Below are 19398 nucleotides of genomic sequence, written 5' to 3'. Positions count from 1 at the left end.
TTAAACCCTGTGCCAGTGTACTCGCAGGGACACAGAACCTCAGTGCTTGGGAATCTCAGAAGAACTGAGGCCCTTAAAATTGAACTTGCCCATCTCTTCGCCATGTAGGAAGGGAAACTGAGGCTCAACAGAGGATCTGGCTTTCCCAGGACCCACAGGAAAGTGGTGACCTTGTTTATTTAAGTACCTTCTTGCTTTCTTGCACAGTCCAAGGAGGCTCTCAGAGCTGGGGCAGAAAGGGGAAAAGTCTTCCCACTTTAAAGTTGAGGCAACAGGGTCCCCATGCCCAAGTTCATTGAGCAGGAAACCCAAGCACACTGCGTCCAGGGGTGGCTGGAGCAAGATACACTCCAAGGAGGAGGCTAGAGGCACCTGGGTAGAAAGGCGGAGAAGGCATGGAGGAAGGGAGACCCTGGAAGAGGGGCTCAAAGGCTTCCCTCTCCTTGGAGTGAGGGGCGGAGCTTGGGTCATCCCCTCCCCTGAGGGGTATCACCCAACCAAGGAAAGCCGTCAAAGCCTCTCTGTGCTCTGTTTAGAAATGAGACAGCGAGGCCCTCATCTTTCAGGGAGGACAGAGACACCCCACCCCTATCCCATGAGCCCCTGGGCTGAGTCAAGACTGCTCTGGGAGGGGGCCTCAGCCCAGCTGTCCCCTCTGCGTCATGTGCAGGAGGCCAGGCAGCTCGCCTTACAGGGCCCAGTCCACCTCTATATATAGTCCGGCTCCGACAGCTGCGTAGACTGTGCGCGACCCAGCAAGAAGGCAGGGAGTGCGGAGAGAAGGCCACCCACCATGGCGTCGGGCTTGGAGCAGGCGGAGGAGCAGCGGCTGTACCAGCAGACGCTCCTGCAGGACGGGCTCAAGGACATGCTGGACCACGGCAAGTTCCTCGACTGCGTGGTGCGGGTGGGTGAGCGCGAGTTCCCATGCCACCGCCTGGTGCTGGCTGCCTGCAGCCCCTACTTCCGGGCGCGCTTCCTGGCCGAGCCCGAGCGCGCGGGCGAGCTGCGCCTGGAGGAGGTGTCCCCTGACGTGGTGGCCCAGGTGCTACACTACCTGTACACGTCAGAGATCGCGCTGGACGAGGCAAGCGTGCAGGACCTGTTCGCCACGGCGCACCGCTTCCAGATCCCATCCATCTTCACCATCTGCGTGTCCTTCCTCCAGAAGCGCCTGTGCCTCGCCAACTGCCTGGCGGTCTTCCGCCTAGGCCTCCTGCTCGACTGCGCGCGCCTTGCCGTGGCCGCCCGCGACTTCATCTGCGCGCGCTTCTCGCTGGTGGCCCGCGACGCCGACTTCCTCGGGCTCTCGGCTGACGAGCTCATCGCCATCATCTCCAGCGATGGCCTCAACGTGGAGAAGGAGGAGGCCGTGTTTGAGGCGGTGATGAGATGGGCGAGCAGCGGCGACGCCAAGGGGCAGGCCGAGCGCCAGCGCTCGCTGCCCACCGTCTTCGAGAGCGTGCGCTGCCGCCTGCTGCCGCGCGCCTTCCTAGAGAGCCGCGTGGAGCGCCACCCTCTCGTGCGTGCCCAGCCTGAGCTGCTGCGCAAGGTGCAGATGGTGAAGGATGCACACGAGGGCCGCATCACCGTGCTGCGCAAGAAGAAGCAGAAGGGGAAAGAGGCAGCGGGGGCCAAGGCCACTGACAAGGGCACAGCCGAAGCCAAGGCGGAGGAGGATGAAGAGGAGGCCGAGCGCGTCCTACCCGGGATCCTCAATGACACCCTGCGCTTTGGCATGTTCCTACAGGACCTCATCTTCATGATCAGTGAGGAGGGCGCCGTGGCCTATGACCCGGCAGCCAACGAGTGCTACTGTGCCTCCCTCTCCACCCAGATCCCCAAGAACCACGTCAGTCTAGTGACCAAGGAGAACCAGGTCTTCGTGGCTGGGGGCCTTTTCTACAATGAGGATAACAAAGAGGACCCCATGAGTGCTTACTTCTTGCAGGTGCCTGGCCAGCCTTGGGAGGGTCGTGGCCAGTTCTGATTTCTGGGCAGCCCTGGGGCCCAGGAGAGGCCCGTGTCTACTTGTTGGGGAATGTCATTGGGTCTAGGCTGAGATGTAGACCGGGGAGGATGACTGACAGCCGCTTGCCTGAAGGCTGAAGATAGTTACAGGCAGTTGACAATAAGATGCACAACTTTGGTGTCTCAGTTTCAGGGAGATGTCAGCCTCAGGATGGTCTGATATGTTGGAGGCCCTAGCTCTGCACAGCAGGTGGGGTCAGGGACAGTGAGAAGGAAGAACAAGGTCAGTGTAGGGGTCCTGGCCAACAACTATGCATGAGGCTGGGACTGGAATGTGGAACGGAGTGTCTCAAACAAAGGGACCATCCTCCCTTGCTTTCCCATTGCACAGATGGGGAAACTGAGGCCTAGGAAGGACCAGGAGAGTGGGGTGCCCAGTCCAAGTTATAATGTGACAGTGGGATCTCAGAGGGCAGGAATGGTTTTCTGGTGACTGGCCATGCAGGTGTGAGCCTTGCTAGTTGGGTGAATTTGGAGACATGGAGGGGAGGGTGCAGTGCTTCAGGCTGGGAACCAGTGAGCAGGGGACGGAGATGGGAAGGAGCCTGCAGTGAGTGGTGTGCTGAGTGAGGCCTGACCAGGTTTGAGAAGGGTGAGGGGCCCTGTGGTGCCAGGGTTAAGCTGGGGCGGGTGGGAGGGGGGGCGTCTCTACCAGCCGAGGCACATCATGGGCACATTGTTTATTCTCTCTGGGCCTCTGTTCGTAAATGGGGATATTACTCTTCCTTGCTTGATAAGGTTGTTTGAAGGTTATAAAGTGTTCAACAGCACAGTGCTCAGCCCTCAGAAAACTCTCCCAAAAGATGAGCCCCTAGTATGGTTATTAAAAGACTGTTGGGGGAAATTTCCTGGCGGTCCAGTCGTTAGGACTCCACTCACTGCCGGGGGCCCAGGTTCAACCCCTGGTGGGGAAACTGAGATCCCACAAGCCGCAGGGGTGCGCCAGTAAAGGAAAAAAAAAAACCTGTTGGGGTACACAGGGTCGCAGACTTACACTGTAGATTTTAAGGGGTGAGTGGCTGTATTTGGATGTTTCCTGTACAGTGGGATGGAGTGGAAAACAGGGAGCAGGCAGACCTCAGTTCAAGAGTTGTACTGGGGAAGGCCAGGACGGCAGCTGGGCCTCCCTCTCAGAGGCCCCTTCTCAGCTCTGTATGGGATGCCCCATCACGGTGCTATAACGGTGGTCTCCCGGCACCTACGCGGGGTGGGACGGTCGGCTGTTCTCAGCCAGATAGGAGGAGAGGCACTGTCTCCAGGCACCGCCTCCAGTCTGCGCTGGCCCTACCTGGAGACCCGGACTCCTCTGTGACCTGGGGGTGGCCAGACGGGGCCGCGGTGGGGCCGGGCTGGGACTGGGGCGGTGGGTTGGTGGGGGACGTGGGGGGCGGTCGCTGACTGGCCACCTGGCCCGCAGTTTGACCACCTGGACTCAGAGTGGCTGGGGATGCCGCCGCTGCCCTCGCCGCGCTGCCTCTTCGGCCTGGGAGAGGCTCTTAACTCCATCTACGTGGTCGGCGGCCGAGAGCTCAAGGACGACGAGCGCAGCCTGGACTCGGTCATGTGCTACGATAGGCTGTGAGCGCGGCCTGGGGGCGGGGCCGAGGAGCCTGGGGGCTGGTCCGGGACGGCGGCGGGGCGTGGCGGGGGAGCGAGAGCCCAGGGCTAGGGGCGGAGGCGGGCTTGGGTAGGGGCTGGGCGCGGTTGGCAGGTGGGGTGGGAGCGAGGAGCTAAGAGGTCTGGGAGTTCCGGTAACGAATCGGGGGCGTCCCAATATGTGTTGGGTGGTGGGTGGATGCAGAGACGGGGGCTGAGAGCGCCCTACTCCCCTCCCCTCTAGGTCGTTCAAATGGGGCGAATCGGACCCGCTGCCTTATGCCGTGTACGGCCACTCGGTGCTCTCGTATATGGACCTTGTCTACGTCATTGGCGGCAAAGGTAGCGACAGGTGAGGCGCGGGCCAGGAAGGAGTGCAGCAGCCGGGTCGGCGGGTAGAACGGAAGCAGAGTCTCCCCGAGGCTGTCAGGGGTCTGTCCTGACTGCCTTGCGAGGCAACTGGAGGGACTGGGCCAAGGGAAGAGGCGGCTCTGCTCCCGCCTCCTGCTTCTCACTCACTGCGCGCCCACCCCGCCCCGCCCCGCCACAGGAAGTGCCTGAACAAGATGTGCGTCTATGACCCTAAGAAGTTCGAGTGGAGGGAGCTGGCCCCCATGAAGACTGCCCGCTCACTCTTCGGGGCCACCATCCATGACGGCCGCATTTTTGTGGCTGCTGGGGTCACAGACACAGGGCTGACCAGTTCAGCTGAGGTGTACAACATCGTGGACGGCAAGTATGGCTGCTTCCCCCCTCCCTGCCCCCATTCCACTGGACAGCCAGGGACGAAGGGCCCCACTGTACCAGCCCGGCTGTGTGGCTTTGGGCCTATGTCAGACCTCTCTGTGTCTGCCCTGGCAGGAAACATAGCCTCTGTCTTGAGTCTCCACCGTGCAGCTTGGACATCAGCACAGAACTAGCCCCTCTACTCTGATCAGCAGTGAGGTGGGCTTCCCCCACAAGGGTTGTGGCCAGCCTGGTCTGCAGGAGAGAGCTCCCCGGAGATGCCAGTTTCCTCATTCAGAGACTCGTACCAGGCACTGGCCTGGTGCTAGGGATACAGCAGTGACTGAGACAGAAGCTGCCCTGCCCTGGGAGATTGGGAAGAAAACTGAGCTGGCAGACCAGTTGGACTCAGCTAGCTAAAGAGGTGGTGGGAGAAGGATGCCCAAAGGCAAAGGAAGGCTGGTGCCAAGGCATTTAGGAGAAAAAAGGCAGGCTCACTGGAGGAGAGGGCATTGGTCAGGTTGGATGGAGTGTGGTGGGTGAAGGGAGGTGGGGATTGTGGGTACTGGGGCTGGAGAGGGGGCAGTCGGGCTGAGGGACTTTATCCTGAGAGTAATGAAATGCCTCTGATGGGTTTTAAGCTCCCTTCTGTGTTTTCCTAAGATGCCTCATGGCAGCTCATGTAGAGATTAGGGATTTCCTAGGAGGCAGGGGTACAGCTGTATAGCAAGAAGTGATGGTGGTCTGGAGCTGGGGGTACAGCAGGGATGGGGCAGAGAGGATGCACTGGAGAAAGACTTAGGCCAGCGCTTTTCATGTGCCCATGAATCCCTGGGGATCACGCTCTGAATGCAGATTCTGATTCTCAGGTATGGGGAGGGACCTCAGAGTATATTTCTAATAAACTCCCTGGTGATGCTGACGCTGCCAGTCCATGGACCATACTCAGTAGCAAGAGCTTAGTAGACAGAAGAAACAGGATGTAGCAATTGATTGGATGGTGGGGGTGAGAGGGAGAGGTGGATGCTTTTGAGTGAGGGTGAGAGGTCATTTTTTTTAAATTAATTAATTTATTCATTTATTTTTGGCTGTGTTAGGTCTTCGTTGCTGCGCGCAGGCTTTCTCTAGCTGCGGCGAACGGGGGCTACTATTCGTTGTGGTGCGCAGGCTTCTCATCGTGGTGGCTTCTCTTGTTGAGGAGCACGGGCTCTAGGCGTGCAGGCTTCAGTAGTTGTGGCACGCGGGCTCAGTAGTTGTGGCGCACGGGCTTAGCTGCTCTGCAGCATGTGGTATCTTCCCAGAACAGGGCTCAAACCCGTGTCCCCTGCATTGGCAGACGGATTCTTAACCACTGTGCCACCAGGGACGTCCCAAGGAGGTCATTTATCGAAGAACTGTTGAAGTTAGGTAGGAAAAGTGAGGGTCGAGTTAAAACATGTGGATTTGAGGTGCCTGGGTGTCCAGGAGGAGCCCACTAGGGCAAAGAGAGAGCTCGAGGGTGAGATCTGGGGAGGGGGGACAGTACTCGGAGGGGACAAGCTCCCTCAGGGAGAGGATGTTAGTGGGAGAAGCCGAGGCCCAAGCCCTGGGGGCAGCAGGGGCAGATGCATTATTCAGCAAGGAATCCCAAGAGGTGAGGCTGGGAGGTGGGAAATGAAGAAAGTCACATCAGCAGAAGTGCATATGTGGACCCTGGATTCCAGAGCCCTGTGGTGGCTGGGGACCCGAGAGCAGTTTTGGAGGGATGAAGACCCAACTTCGGGAGCCAGGGGAGGGGAGTGAAGGCACCTTGAGAGTCACTGGGCCGTGAAGGGGAGAAAAGGGACGGGGCAGGAGTGCAAGGGACGGTCTCAATGGTCACTGAGGTAGCAAGCTGGAGTTGGTTCAGGAGCAAAGGCGGGACACTGGGGAGAGCCCTGGTGGGTTTCATGGGGCAGGTTAGATGGAATGACAAGGGGACAGTGGAGGGAAACGGGAGGGGCAAGAGAATGGGGAAGAAGTGAAGACCAGAGGGCATTCCCGAGAGGTCAGGAAGCAGGTTGGGCTGGGAGCACGGGTGCCTGGGAGTCGGATTTTGCAGGGTGCAGCTGAAGCCGTGAGTGCTGGCGGGCGACAGTCACTGGGCTCGCTGCGGCCCCCCGGGGGCGGGTGAGGCACCTCCTCACGCCCCCTCCTTCCTGCCAGGTGGGCGCCCTTTGAGGCCTTCCCACAAGAGCGCAGCTCGCTCAGCCTGGTCAGCCTGGCGGGCACGCTCTATGCCATCGGCGGCTTTGCCACACTGGAGACTGAGTCCGGGGAGCTGGTTCCCACAGAGCTCAACGACATCTGGAGGTGAGCCTGGCCCTAGGGAGGTGAGGGGAATCGTGAGCAAGGCCAGCTGGGCACCGAGGCAGCGCCCAGCAGGCTCATCTGTGGGCAGAGCTGATCCCTCTTCCAGGAAATCCTGTGGGCACAGGGCAGCAGACATGCCTCGCTCAGCCCAGGGTCTCTCCAGTTTGTTGGGAAAGTCTGGGTTTGCACACATGGTACCACACCCCCCTGTGGGGCATCGACAGTGTCAGTCAGGACCTGGTGCCAAGGTTAGGGCCCAGACCCACAGAACCGGGCCCCAGGGAGCAGAGCAGGCCCTGAGAGGCAGCCAGTTCTTCCCTCTCCCCTCCCTCCTGACGGGGAGAGCTGGGTCGGGATTGAGAAGTAGCTGGATCCCAGCTTCTCAGAGCCATTGCTTCTATGGCTGTTCCTAGCTGGGGGTGGAGGGGAGAGGTTTCGGCAGCCTGGGGCAGCTTCTGAACCTTCAGTGATGCTCAGTGCTGCAGGCAGCCTCTAGAGGGCAGTGCTGCTGGGAGGGCAGGACCCCGGGGGCACTTCTCGGAGAGTTGAGTACAGAAATTCTCAAGAGGAGGGGTTTGGGGAGGTGCAGACCTTCCTGGAGGGAGGTGGACTTCAAGGAGTGTGGGCTTCCTGAGAGGGGGCTCTTCCTGGAAGGTAGGGCAGGTGTTCTTTGGGGGTGGGACCCTTTTCCCAGAGCGTGGGCGCTCTCCAAGAGCTGGCCTTCCTGGAGATGGGCCTGAGGCTGGGGGGCGGCACTCCCCAGGGGTGGCCTACTGCACCCAGCCACCCCTCCCTGCTGGGTCCCACCCAGGACTTGGCTGACTGAGCTCCTCGTCCGTGTCTGCACTCCTCCCACCCCAGGTACAATGAGGATGAGAAGAAGTGGGAGGGGGTCCTGCGGGAGATCGCCTATGCCGCTGGCGCGACCTTCCTACCTGTACGGCTCAACGTGCTGCGCCTGACCAAGCTGTGACCCGCCCAGAGGACCTGACTGCGCGCCCCCCATGCTGCAGCCCACACAGGCCCGGCCTTCTGGGATGCGGGCTCCAGGGAGGAGTCTGGGAGAGGCAAAGCCCACCTGTATCCCATCCCGTCACAGTGCCCGAGGGGCCGCTTCAGCCAGGAAAGGGAATTCGCTGCCTGGAGCTAGCCTTTCGGGCAGGGACGAGAAACTCCGGTGTCTCCATATCCCGCGTGTTCCTGGTCCATGAGGCAGAACCTCGGGGGGGTGGTCAGGCTGCATCCTGGCCCAGCCCCAGCCTGGCTGTGTGTGCCCGTAAACTCCCCACAGAACTCAGTCTCCTCGCCCGTCAGATGGGGGGGTGGTTCCCCATCGAGTGCACCTTGCAGCCTGGGTAAGTCTCCTGTAAGAAGAATAAAGTGCCTTCCGAGCCAGCAGCTCGGGGTCTGGGGTCAGGTGCTCCAAGCGTCAGCGACCAGGTGGTTTGAAGACCTGGGGCTTCCGTGTTCAGCGGCTGGGCTGCCAAGGTCGGTGGTCTCTGCCCTCCACGTGTGTCTCCTACACGTTCTGTTTGCGCCAAGAGCTTGAGCCCCCTCCCTGAACCTCCAGCTCCTCATCCAGCCTGGACGGGGAGCCAGGAGACTGCTGGAGGAAGGGGCAGGGGAGAGCCAAAGCGCGGTAAAAAGTCTTTTATTGTATCAGTCGGGCCCCTCCCAGGAACAGCTGAGCAGAGCCCATCCGTCTCCCCCTCTCCCCTACTCCGACTTCTCTTTGTCCTGCTTCTGCTCCTCCTCCAGCATCAGGGTTCGCTCTCGCTCCTTCACCAGCTGGACACCACAGTAGGTGACAAACAGGACGGCCAGCGTGGTCTGGGGGAACCCTGTGTGGGGAAGAGGTCATGCGCGCCTGGAAGCAGCTCCCCTTTCCCCCAGTGACTCTTCTCTCTCCCCGCTTGACTGTGCCTCCCTGCTGAGTCCCTGGGGAATTGCGGTGGGGTGGGGACATTTCAGGAGGTCACAGTCCTTGAGGTCGATACCTGGCATATTCCGTATCCCCCGTCCCTCACCTGTGAGTAGCAGGCGCTTGGCGACCAGCTCTGTGAACTCAAAGCTGTTCAGGCTTACGAGGTTGTACATGATGATGGCCCAGAAGTTCATGGCCCCAAAGATGGCTCGGACCCTGCGGGACATCTGCTCTGACAGAGAGGCCTGCTGGGTCCAGGACAACATAGGCAGTGAGGTAAGAGGCCCAGGGGAAAGAGGACGTGGCGGGTCAGAGGCCTTGCCTAGGTGGCCACCTGGGTCCTGGGGATATGCCTGTGTCCCTGAGAGTCCCCGGTCAGCTCTCCCTCATTGTTAAAAGATGGGAAACTGAACTCTGGAGAGAGGGCAGGGCCTGAACAACGCAGCCAGGCCTGGGTGACCCCGACCCTGCAGGAGGGAAGGGAGGGCCAGGTACCCACAGAGGGGGCCATTGCCCCGACGACCCGGAGGGGGGTGGTAGTGAGAAAGTCCTGGCCTGGCAGCCAAGTGTGGCTGGAAGACTCCAGAGAGCAGTAGTGCCACCCCCTCCAGTGCCCCAGACAACCCAGCCCCAGACCTTCCTTGCTCACCTCAATTCGTGCCAGGGGCCCCCACTCTGCCAGCTTCTGTACCCAGAGCTCAAAGTTGAGGCCAAAGCAGTTTAGGCATGACCACAAGTAGACAGTATCACAAGGTCCGAGCCACAGAGTGGTGACGGCAAACGTGGCCACAGTGGCCACCAGCTCTGGGATCACCTCAGAGTGCTCCCCACCGATGTGGTCATACACGTACCTGCAGGCAAGGCGGGAAAAGGGGCCGCTGGGAGTGTGGGGAAAGGCAGGTGGGAGACGGGCAAAGGATACACCACGGGGGCAGCTTCCTCAACGCTATCATCCTGGGCACATTCAACACCCTGGGCCTCAGGTGGCTGCCTCTCCTCTACCCAACTTCAAAATGTGGAGGGCTCAGCCTTGAACTTCCTGTCTTCTCTAGCTGCCTTCATTTCTCCAAGCGATCTCATTCAGACTCTGAATACTGTCTCTATGCTGACAGGCCCCAAATCTGTCTCTCTAGTCTCTCTCCTGACTCATATATCCAACTGTTACCAGACATCACACATGAAGGACCAACTCCCCCATCCCTGCCCAAACCTACTTCATTCCCATCTCAGCTAATGATACCACCATCCATTCAGTTGCTGGCCAGAAGCCTTGGTACCATCTTGGATTCTCAATTCCCCTCTCCACTCACATCCAGACCAGCAAATGCTATACGGGCTCCACTCGGTCCTGAGCACTGCTTATCACCTCCACTAACACCACCCTAGTCCAGGGGATCATCTCCTGTCACACAGATCACTGCAAGAGCCTCTTAAGTCATCTCCCTGCTTCTGCCTCTGCCCCCTACTGTCCGTTGTCCACACAGCAGCTAGAGGCATCTTTTAACAGTGTAACCCAGCTCGCCTCACTTCCACAATCGCACCCTCCCGCGACAGCTCCTCATTACAGTTAGAATAAACTCAACCACCTTCCTGTGGCTAGAAGATCCCATGTCATCTGGTTTCTGCCTCCCACCCTGACCTATCACCCACCACTCTCCCCTTCATTCACTATGCTGTCCCCTTACTGGTCTTTCTGATACTCAGACACACACAGCTGGCTCCTGTCTCAAGACCTTTGCACCTGTTGTTCCCTCTGCCTGGAATTCTCTTCTCCAAATTTCGTTATCACTCAAGTCTCAGCTTATCTCACAGAGGCCTACCCAAACCCCAACTAAAGAAGCTTCTACCCCATTACACTCTTTTATTTTCTTCATAACGCTTACCACTCTCTAAAATTATCTTTTTTTTTTAACCTGTTTATGGTCTGTTTCTCTCCACTAGGCTGTAAGTTCCATGAGTTCACAGCCTTTGTCATGTTCACTGCTGTATCCCCAGTGCCTAGAACAGTGCCTGGCACGTAGTAGATACTCAATAAATATCTGTTAAATAAATTCAATAGAAGACCTATTGCATAACCAGCCTCTCTGTTCCTTGACCTCCTCGTTTCACCAATGGTTTCTTTTCCACTCCACCTCAGTCACCCACTCCCATGGCCACACCCCAACTTTTGCACCACTTGTTTGATTCCTTCCTAATTCCCATCCTTCACCCTGCCCCCCCCACCTGACCTGAGTCCCTAGCTCCACTTCTTCAATCTCATTGACCTCCCCCCCACCTTCCTCATCTTGTGACCCCCTCCTATTTTTACCACCCTTCTTAACTGTATTCAATGAGTCATCATTACAAATAACCTAAAAACCCTTCTCCCTCACTTCTTCCTTCTCACCCATCTGGGAAAGCCCAATCACCCACTTTCTCCTCACCTGCACCCAGGAAGCGAAGCCCTGATGGGAAAAACCCCACACCTTCACATATTAGAATCTGTAAACCCACTACCGCCAACCCCACTTGAGCTGTCAGTGCCACGGTTTCTCTGGCCAGCATCTTCTCTCAGGCTCTGCCGTGGCTACTCCACCTCATCTCTCCTGCACGCGTGAATGGGTGTGGTGATCTAGGCAGGAGGAGAGAGGCAGCATCTGTGTGCCTCCCTCCATCCCCAACCCTGCATCTCTCAGCTGATGACCCTGCCTCCTACTTCATGGAGAAAACCGAAGCTTTCAGGAGGAATCCCTCACCTTTCCACACTCACCTGCCATTCTTCTGCATCCACACTGGCCTTTCTTCCTCCTCGGTGGCCGAAGCCAGAGCTCTGCCTGGTTTCATCGCCTCCTCCCCTTCTCAGGGAGCTCACTCCATCAATCACCCCTCTATCCTGCGCTGCCAACTTCCTCCTTTCTATTGAATAATTCCCCTCGGCACCCAAGCATGTCCCATTATTTCCCGTCTTTAAAACACCCACTTCTCCCTTCGGCCACTTCTGTGTGTCCCCCTTCAGTACCAGGCTTCTTCCAGGAGCTGTCCACACGGGAACTACCCTGCGGTTCCTCTGTCCTCCACGTCCCCAGCCCCGACTCCTCCCCGCCCCTGCCTCTCCGGGGAAAGGCTGAGAACCTCCATGCCACCCACGCTCACGCTCAGTCTCTGGCTTCCTTGACACCAGCAGCATCTGACCCAGTTGCCCCTACCATGCCAGGATGGTCTTCCCTTAGCTTCCAGGGTGTCCCACGGTCCTGCCTTTTCTCCTGCTCCTCTGACCGCTCCTTTCAGGCCCTTCTGCCGGCTCCTTCAACCAGAGTCCTTCCGGGCACACGACTTCCTGGGAGTCATCGCCCTCTCCTTCCTGATGCCCTCAATCCACGGCCAGGTGCTGTCCAGGCTGCCTGCTGTGTGTCTCCACTCCATTTCTCTCACCTCCAGGGGCCCCACCCAAGTCCAAACCTCTGTCTTTCACTTCGACCTCTGCCATGACCTCCTCCCTCCGTCCCTGCTTCCTCTGGCCCAGAGGTGATCTTTGAAGACGTGGACCCACCTGGCCACGGCCCTGCTCAGCCACCTGGGGGATGGCTGTGACATCCCACCCCACCCCAACTCACCTGCAAAGCCAGTCGTTGATGCCACGGTCAAAGTGCCTGTGGGAGGAGAGCATACGGGTGGGAATCAGCCAGGAGATGAGCTCCGGGGCTTGGGGCAAAAGGCGAAGGGGAGGTGGGGATCCCGGAGGCGAGTCCCTGGACCTCGCACTCACGTCTCGGAGAAGACGTAGAGCGCTGTGATGCACTTGGGAGGCCGGGGCGGGTCCAAGTGGTCGAGGCGCGCCACGGTGTTGACGACGCCGAAGAGGACGGCCGCCTTCACCCAGTCGTACACCAGGTTTGAGTAGGCTAGGCCAGCTGGGGACAAGGGGTCGTCACGGCCCGGGGGGCATCACACCGACCTTCCCCCCCCCCCCCCCCGTCCCCCATCCCACCCCGGGTCTTCCCAAATCCAGGGGAGGCGCGGAGCCCTGCCCTCCCCTACGGACACTCTCTCCCCAGCTCGGGGTGGGGGTGGGGGTGTCCTTGCGGCCCGGCCGCCCCCACGGAGGCCCCGCCCCCACGTCCTGGGGGGAGGAGCTGGCCCCAGGGAGACCCTATCCGGCTGGGGAAATCAGCCCCAGGCCCCGGCGAGGTGGGCGGCCTCTGTCTGGTACCGCTGCCCGGCGTCACGGGGCAAACCTACCTCCAAGTCCCACGCGTTTCAAAGGCTAAATCCCCGCTCCCCCACCCTGCGATAGGTGCTGTCCCCCGGGGCGCCAGCTTCCCCAGCTGTGACTCCGCCGCCATTGGGGCGCAGAGGGTCCGTCCTTCTGAAGTGGCGGCCCCGACCCCATCCCTGTTCTGGGCCCGGCGCGCACCCACCGAGGGCGCTGTCTGGGAGGCGGCTGGCGAACTTGAGGTCATTGGGGATGGTGAGGATGTAGAAGAAGTGGAAGAAGATGTCCACGGCCACGATGGCTACCACGCTGAGGCCCGCCTGGGCCCGGATGCGCCACAGCTCGCCCTCTCGCCGCAACGGCTCCACCTGGCTCACCTGAGGGACGGCTAGGGTCTGAGTGGGGGAGGTAAGCCCTGCGCGAGGAGCCCTGTCTGAGCGGTGAGTCACGAGCTAGCTGTCTGGGGATGCAAGGGTGAGGGGAGACGTGGCTTCATCCTGGCAACGCTGAGAGTGGAGACACGAGCCCCTCTGGGGTCTGAGGGGCGTTCACTTCCGCCCGGGGGGGGCGCAGTCCTGTCTTGGGAGCCCACAGGGTGTCCCCTCACCTGAGCGTGGAAGCGATCAAAGGTCATAATGGGCCCGAAGAAGAAGAAGGGCAGGTAGAAATTGTACTTGAGCAGGTCAGCTAGGGAGTAGCGGCGGTCAGGGTGGGCACAGCTCTCCAGCGCAAAGCTGGTACAACGCAGCACCGTGAAACCACTGCCCCCGTGAAACAGCACCTCTTGAAGATCAAAAGTCCCTGTTACAAACCCGCTCTGGATGGGAGAGAACAGGCCGCCAGCTCACCAGGGGGCCCCTTGCCTCCGGGAAGCCCACCCAGCCTCCTGCAGGGGCCCAGCCTGGTCCTGCCGTCACTCTCTCTGCCAGCGCCCGTCAACACTGGCCACCGAGGGCCAATTTCATAAGTGCTGGGGCAGAGCAGGGAAGGAGCTGGACGTGTCTCTGCTGCGGTGGAGGCGACCGCCTTGTGGGCAGGGCTTGCTCCATGGTCAGAGGCTTGAAGACGGGTGGGAAAGTGAAGGAAATGCTTGGGGAGACTTGGGAGGCAAACGTTTTGGATGGGGTGAGAGGTTTGGGGTCCTAACCCTGCACCCTCCACCCCTGCCCCGCCCCAGCACACACCTGCCAGGAGATGAGGGGGTCCAGCTTGAAAGAGGCGAGGCTGGCCAGGCCGAGGCCGAGACAGAGCCAGGGCTGGTGCAAGAGTGAGACAACATAGAGGCCCACGCAGTGGCCAAGCAGCAGCAGCAGGTACCAAGGGCCCATCGTGCCCACCACCGCCAGGGCCCCGTACACAGCATACATCCAGGAGCGGAGCTGTGGACAGGGAGGAGGCTTCGTCTATCTCTCCATGTGGACAGAGGTGGGAGCCCAGGACGGCTTCCCCGCAACCCTTGTGGCTGAGGGGGAGGGGGAGGCGGGGGGGGCTCAGGTCCAGCTCACCTGGGGGGCAACCATAGTGCAGAGTTTCGCAAACAGCACGTGTCCGGAGAGAGCGAGGAAGATGGCGTTGCGGAAGGAGGTGAACCACATCACCCACTCGAAGTCAGCCACGTCCTGGGGCGGGCCCAGGCAGGTTAAGGTGGGGCGGGGGCAGAGTGGGCTGGCGCTTGGGCTGCTCAGAGTCTCAACCCCTTCCCTGCCCCCAGAGTCTTCTTGTGCATTAGAGGAGAGCAACGGCTGAGGTCCCTGCCTTCCCCTCTGAGGGAAGTACCAGGAAGGTAGGTAGAGAGGAATGAGGGGCACCACGTGGGCTGCCCTGCTGCTCCGGGCTCCCCCTCTGTCCAGCACATTGCCTGACATTCCACCATTACTGCGTTGTTCCTGGGGAGGATGGTGCTGGAGGCCCTGCGGAAGCCCGTCTCGGTTTGTTTCCTAAATGAGCAGGGTCTGAGGCAGGCTTGATCTGGCCCCAGGAGGACAGAGGAGGGGCCAGTGGAGAAACTGAAGATGCTGAAAATTCAAGCCAGAGACCTTCCCCATTGCCAGCCCTCTGTTATGTGGGACCATTGGGAACAGGGGAGCGCGGGGAAGGGTTTGGGACAGGAGAGATGGGCCAGAGATCAGAGACCCCGGTCAGGGACCCTGCGCTGTGGGGGACCTACCATCTTCCGGCCAATGTACTCCCAGCCAGGTCGCACAGACTCCCGGAAGGCTTTCCTGTGGGCCCCACCTGAGAACAGAGTCTCGTCTCAGGGCGCTTCACGCCCACACCTGCCTCTACAGCAAGGCTGATGCCACCCTCGGGGGACGGGAGAGGGTCTGGGTCTCTCTCCGCCTCTGCTTCTCTCTGGGTCTCACTGTGTGTGTGGGGCCAGGTCTCTGTATCCCTGAGTGTCTGAGACACACTCTCTCTCTTCCTCTGGCTCTGCCCAGGTCTCTGTCAGTGCTTCTGCATTTGAGTCTCCCTGTGGCTGCATCTGACTCGACCCCCTGGCCCCAAGGCCTAGGGACTGCCCTTGAGTCTGGAGCTCTAAGTTTCTGGCCTTGCTGGGTGGAGCCCTGAGACCCCCAGCAGAAGAACGGTCCCACCCCTCTGTCCCGGGGCCCAGCTGTTACCTTGTGAAGCCTCAAAGAGGCCCCGGCCAGCATAGCCTAGGGCCCCGCTCAGCACCAGGGAGTACAGGCCCAGCTCTGCCGCGGGCAAGGCTGTCTTGACGCCCATAGCCTGGGTGGGGCTGAGGGAGACAGATTGGGTGAGGGCACCGCTGCCCCCCGGCCCTGCCTAGCCCAGTTCATGGTCCCCACTGAGGTGAAGCGGTCCCCATTCTGAAGAGAGACAGCCCCTTGGGCATCTCATGCCACCATTCTCCCCGCGCATCTCCCACTCCTCCCAGGCCCCCTGCCATTTGGTGCCCCCTCCTAGCCGCTACTCTCGGCCCCTCCCCCTTCCCACTGAAGGCTCTCGAAAGCATTGTCTTCGCTCAGGCGGCCTTCCACACCTTCATCCACTCCTCCATACCTTTCAGGTGGACTGGTCCCCACCCTCTGCTCAAACTGCTCCTCCAAGGTCTCAGATGACTTTCTTGTGGAGAAACTCCCTCTGCATCACCGCAGTCATATTTCTGGCCCCTAGGGTTCCCACTCCCCTCAGGAAGTCTCTCTCAACTCCTGACAAATCCACCCCTCCTCCGGGCCCCTTTCTCTGATTCCATACCCTCCTGAGCTGCCTTTACTTCCTGTGACCTCCCCACGGGAGGAGGGAGGTCTAGCCTATAGCTTCTCATTGACCCCCATTACGCCAACCAGCCCCTGAGCCCCAGCCTGCCACATCCCTGGTTCCTGCCTGTGTCTGTGGCCACACCTGCCCACTCTCTCAGTGCTCTGTGTATCCAGGCCCGGGATGCCGGCTGGAGGCTGTGCTATTTGAGGAAGAGCCCTGGGGTAGTGGGTGTGGGGCTAGGCTGGGCCAGGCAGACACCCGGGAGTGTGCTGGCCGCTGCCCAAGGTGCTGACCAGCATTGGGCTTGGGGTGAGCCTGGCCACTCCCTCCTGCCAGGGCCTAGCTCATCCCCAGGAGTCCTCCTGGGTCATCCCTGGGACCCAAGCTAGCACCTGTGCCCTCTCTATGCTGCTCCGGCCTGACCCGTGGCCATCCTTTCAGGCTGGGCCGAGCGAGGTGGCTGGCATGGCCCTCTCTCCCGCCCCACATCCTCTATATCTCCCTCACCAATTCCGAAACCGGCTCTCCTGGGCCGCCACAGTCGGCATTCTCCCCATTACACAGATGGAGGGCTCATGGACCAGAGAGGGGCAGGGACCTGTCAAGGTCACACAGCGGACCAGGGACAGGATTGAGTGTTCTCAGTGAGCCCCCCTGCAGTCTCTGATCGGAGAAGACCGTCCGCTGCTCCTGCCCCTACCGGCGGCCTGCCGGACCTGACTTCTACACCGCCGGCCTGAGGGCTGACGCACCTCCCCACGGGCCGGGTGGGGGTAGGGAGGCCCTGAGGATCGGGTTAAGGGAGCAGAAGCTTGAAACTGGAGCACGGTGAAGAGCCTGCGAAATAGCTTTGTCAGCTGCCTCCCACTCTCCACTTTCCAATTTTAGCTCTCCGTGGCCGGTGCCGGGTGTCCCCTGTGAGGCCTCTGTGAGCAAGGCCAGGGCTGGCCCCCAGCCTGGGACCTCTCCTGATAGACCCCAGACCTGGGCCAGCCTGTGGACAGAGGAGTGCCCCCTGCCCACTGACCTGCCCGCCTGAGGTATACCTGGAGTAAAGCCCACTTTGGGGCCTGAGGTTTGCGATGAGGGGCCTGGGGTGGGCTCTACAGGTCTCAAGGACCCCGTAGTGGCTACATCCCTGGCTGGCACTGACCTTGAGGAAGCTGTGAGGGACCCTGGCACACTGCCCACCTCGGGGCTCTGGGGTCCTGCGTCCGACCGTGCGACCGTCCGACCAGCTGGGCTCTGGGGCCCCGGTGCGGTTGTCCAGCTCTGGGGTCCCCACGCCCTCGAGGCTGTGAACGGTGAGTGGTGACAGCAGGAGGGGTGGGGGAGGAGGAGGGCAGGGAGGAGGTGGCCTTTCTGGAGCGGAGCTGCGCGAAGTGGAGCAGAGCTGAGTGCTGCAGAGCTGCTGGCCACAGGGAGCTGCAGGGAGGATTGGGGAGGGGCAGAAGGGGTGGCCATTGGCACAGGCTCAGACAGGGACACCTGGACCTCACTTCGACCTCCCTCCCCTGGTCCGTACAGCCTGTGTCTCCTTCTCACTGCTGGCCAGGACTCTCCTCTTCCAGGAAGCCTTCCAGGTGGCCCCCGCTGGCCTCTCTAGGCTTGTGAGCTACGCCCCCACCATGCAGACACATGCTCATACCATGCACACACTTTCACGTGCAGCTCCATGAATTCCAGCGCACACCTTTACATGTGAATTCCCAACGGCTGTCCCATGGCACACCCACCTAGCCCCCTGCCCTGGTCCATTTCATCATGCAGAGAATCCTGGCTGGCCAGGCATCAGTGCCTGGGGGTGGACTGACTTGCCTAGTGGAATTGTAACTGGCAAGAGACATGTGGGCCCCATACCCCAGCCCTGTCCCATAGGGAGCTGACCAGGTGGAGGGGAGCTAGCAGGGTCACTTGAGTGGGTCCTTGGAGTGGCTGACATCCTCTCCACGGCAGGGTGGAGGCGGACAGCACTGTTCCTAAGCAAGCAGGACTCCTCTGGGGGAGGGGAGTGGGGGGAAGGGGCAGCTGAGGCGTCAGCGCAGCCTACCTGACGCAGAGGGGGTATCCTGAAGGCCACCCCACCGTGGCCTCAGAGCCCAGCTGGTTGGACGGATGCATGGTTGGACGCAGGACCTTGGAGCTCCATGGTGGGCAGTGTGCCAGGGTCCCTCACGACCTCCCCAAGGCCAGTGCCACCCAGGGATCCAGCTACTCTGGGGTCCTTTGGGATGAGGATCTCAGAGCCTGTGAGGGCCTGTTTATGCATGTGCGTGGGGGACAGGGTCTGGAGGGTGGAAGGAGCTGTGGGACTATCATGAGTCACAAGACAGGTCCTGGAGCCCGTGCTGACCCTCTGAGCCCAGTCACAGGCTCAGCGGAGACTGGAGGAGGAAGGAGTGTTCTCCTACCCCGACCCTCAGCAGGGGCACTTCCAGGGCCTGAGCAAGGCCTGGGAGGGAGAGTGCCCTCCCTTCCCACAATACCCGGAGGCGCCAAGCTTCCTCTCAGCACACACTCCCCACAGAGTGACACGGAGGCCTGCACGGCGGGTCCCTGACCCTGAGAAGCATGAACGGTGATTACTGCACTGGAGGGGCTGCGTGTGGGCTGCAGTCATGGATCGTGGGTGCTAGAGGAGGCCAGCGTCGGGGAGGGGGTGTGCCTGAGCCAGACTGTGGGCGTTAAGGAGGGCTTCCTGGAGGAGGTGGGGCACCCGAGTAGAGTCCTGAGGTAGAGTCAGTGGTTGTTAGAGGAGAAACAAGTTAATCACAGTTCTGAGGCTGTACCTGGATTAACTCTTTTTAATGTCACCACAACCTCTAGGGAAGTGGTTGTTACCATTTTCCCCAGTTGATAGAAGGGGAAACTGACGAACAGGAGGTTAGATTAAGTCACTGGCTCAGCCGCAGGAGCTTCTGGAGTTGATTGCCCTGCGGGGGCAAGAACCCAGCTCACCCACACCTGGTGCTGGCTGAGAGCAGCCTGAGCCGGCCGTGCAGCTGGTGCCCTCGTGAGGCTCCAGGAGAATGGCTCTGGGAGGCAGACCGGGTGGTCTGGCTTCACCGTTAGGAGCGCAGGTACAGCCAGCTGACTCGAGCCTGAGCTCCGCCTTGCTGGCAACCCACTTCTCTGCGCCTCAGATACTCATCTGGAAATGGGCACACTGCCGGCCCTGACCTCACTGGGCTCCTGGGGGGATTCGATGGCTCACTCCGTGGCCAGGGCCTGGCTCACTGAACTGCTCATAAAGAGAGGCTGTTAGAGAGGCTGAGACCCCTCGCTCCAGAGGCCAAGACGGGCAGCGCTCACACACAGCAGGAGGAGGGGTCCACCGGGCCACCGCGTGCGGTGGGGTCTGTAGGGAGCTTGG

General features: G+C 60.5%; 2 protein-coding genes across 10 annotated transcripts; one reads left to right on the top strand and one right to left on the bottom strand.

Annotated features, from left to right (window-relative positions):
* The first annotated feature begins 588 nt into the window (after positions 1-588).
* KLHL40 (kelch like family member 40) lies at positions 589-10673 on the top strand. Of its 3 annotated transcripts, none has more exons than XM_067753909.1 (6): positions 623-1951; positions 3449-3609; positions 3872-3979; positions 4178-4359; positions 6538-6684; positions 7546-10673. In XM_067753909.1, exons 1-6 carry the CDS (start codon positions 794-796, stop codon positions 7644-7646), a joined length of 1857 nt encoding a protein of 618 aa, XP_067610010.1. In that variant the 5' UTR covers positions 623-793; the 3' UTR covers positions 7647-10673. The 3 variants fall into 3 exon arrangements, with proteins under 3 accessions (XP_067610011.1, XP_067610010.1, XP_067610009.1); XM_067753908.1 differs by having other exon boundaries at positions 637-1951; positions 4178-4363; XM_067753910.1 differs by lacking the exon at positions 6538-6684 and having other exon boundaries at positions 589-1951.
* HHATL (hedgehog acyltransferase like) lies at positions 8320-17630 on the bottom strand. 7 transcript variants are annotated; one of them, XM_067753903.1, is made up of 13 exons: positions 17179-17288; positions 15825-15934; positions 15422-15540; positions 14968-15035; positions 14306-14737; positions 13985-14179; positions 13408-13617; positions 13006-13177; positions 12354-12498; positions 12202-12237; positions 9258-9459; positions 8712-8856; positions 8320-8525 (listed from the first exon to the last, which is right to left on the bottom strand). In XM_067753903.1, exons 3-13 carry the CDS (start codon positions 15525-15527, stop codon positions 8401-8403), a joined length of 1836 nt encoding a protein of 611 aa, XP_067610004.1. In that variant the 5' UTR covers positions 15528-15540; positions 15825-15934; positions 17179-17288; the 3' UTR covers positions 8320-8400. The 7 variants fall into 7 exon arrangements, with proteins under 7 accessions (XP_067610004.1, XP_067610000.1, XP_067610001.1 ...); XM_067753899.1 differs by lacking the exon at positions 15825-15934 and having other exon boundaries at positions 17179-17449; XM_067753900.1 differs by lacking the exon at positions 15825-15934 and having other exon boundaries at positions 8712-8853; positions 17179-17439.
* Between the last annotated feature and the right edge of the window lie 1768 nt (positions 17631-19398).

Source organism: Pseudorca crassidens, chromosome 10 (genome assembly GCF_039906515.1).
Source record: "Pseudorca crassidens isolate mPseCra1 chromosome 10, mPseCra1.hap1, whole genome shotgun sequence".
Classification (NCBI taxonomy): domain Eukaryota; kingdom Metazoa; phylum Chordata; class Mammalia; order Artiodactyla; family Delphinidae; genus Pseudorca; species Pseudorca crassidens.
Note: the sequence above shows the minus strand (reverse complement) of the source record. Positions and strands in the feature narration are given on the sequence as shown.

What these genes read in the sequence shown, in the direction of transcription:
- HHATL (XM_067753899.1), bottom strand. Translation starts at nt 15,527, where the DNA reads ATGGGCGTCAAGACAGCCTTGCCCGCGGCAGAGCTGGGCCTGTACTCC. An exon ending in GCACTATGGTTGCCCCCCAG is followed by an intron (nt 14,180 to 14,305) that starts GTGAGCTGGACC and finishes CCCTGTCCACAG; the next exon opens with CTCCGCTCCTGGATGTATGC. An exon ending in CCTCCCAGACAGCGCCCTCG is followed by an intron (nt 12,499 to 13,005) that starts GTGGGTGCGCGC and finishes CCTTGTCCCCAG; the next exon opens with CTGGCCTAGCCTACTCAAAC.
- KLHL40 (XM_067753908.1), top strand. Translation starts at nt 794, where the DNA reads ATGGCGTCGGGCTTGGAGCAGGCGGAGGAGCAGCGGCTGTACCAGCAG. An exon ending in GTCATGTGCTACGATAGGCT is followed by an intron (nt 3,610 to 3,871) that starts GTGAGCGCGGCC and finishes CCTCCCCTCTAG; the next exon opens with GTCGTTCAAATGGGGCGAAT. An exon ending in GGCGGCAAAGGTAGCGACAG is followed by an intron (nt 3,980 to 4,177) that starts GTGAGGCGCGGG and finishes GCCCCGCCACAG; the next exon opens with GAAGTGCCTGAACAAGATGT.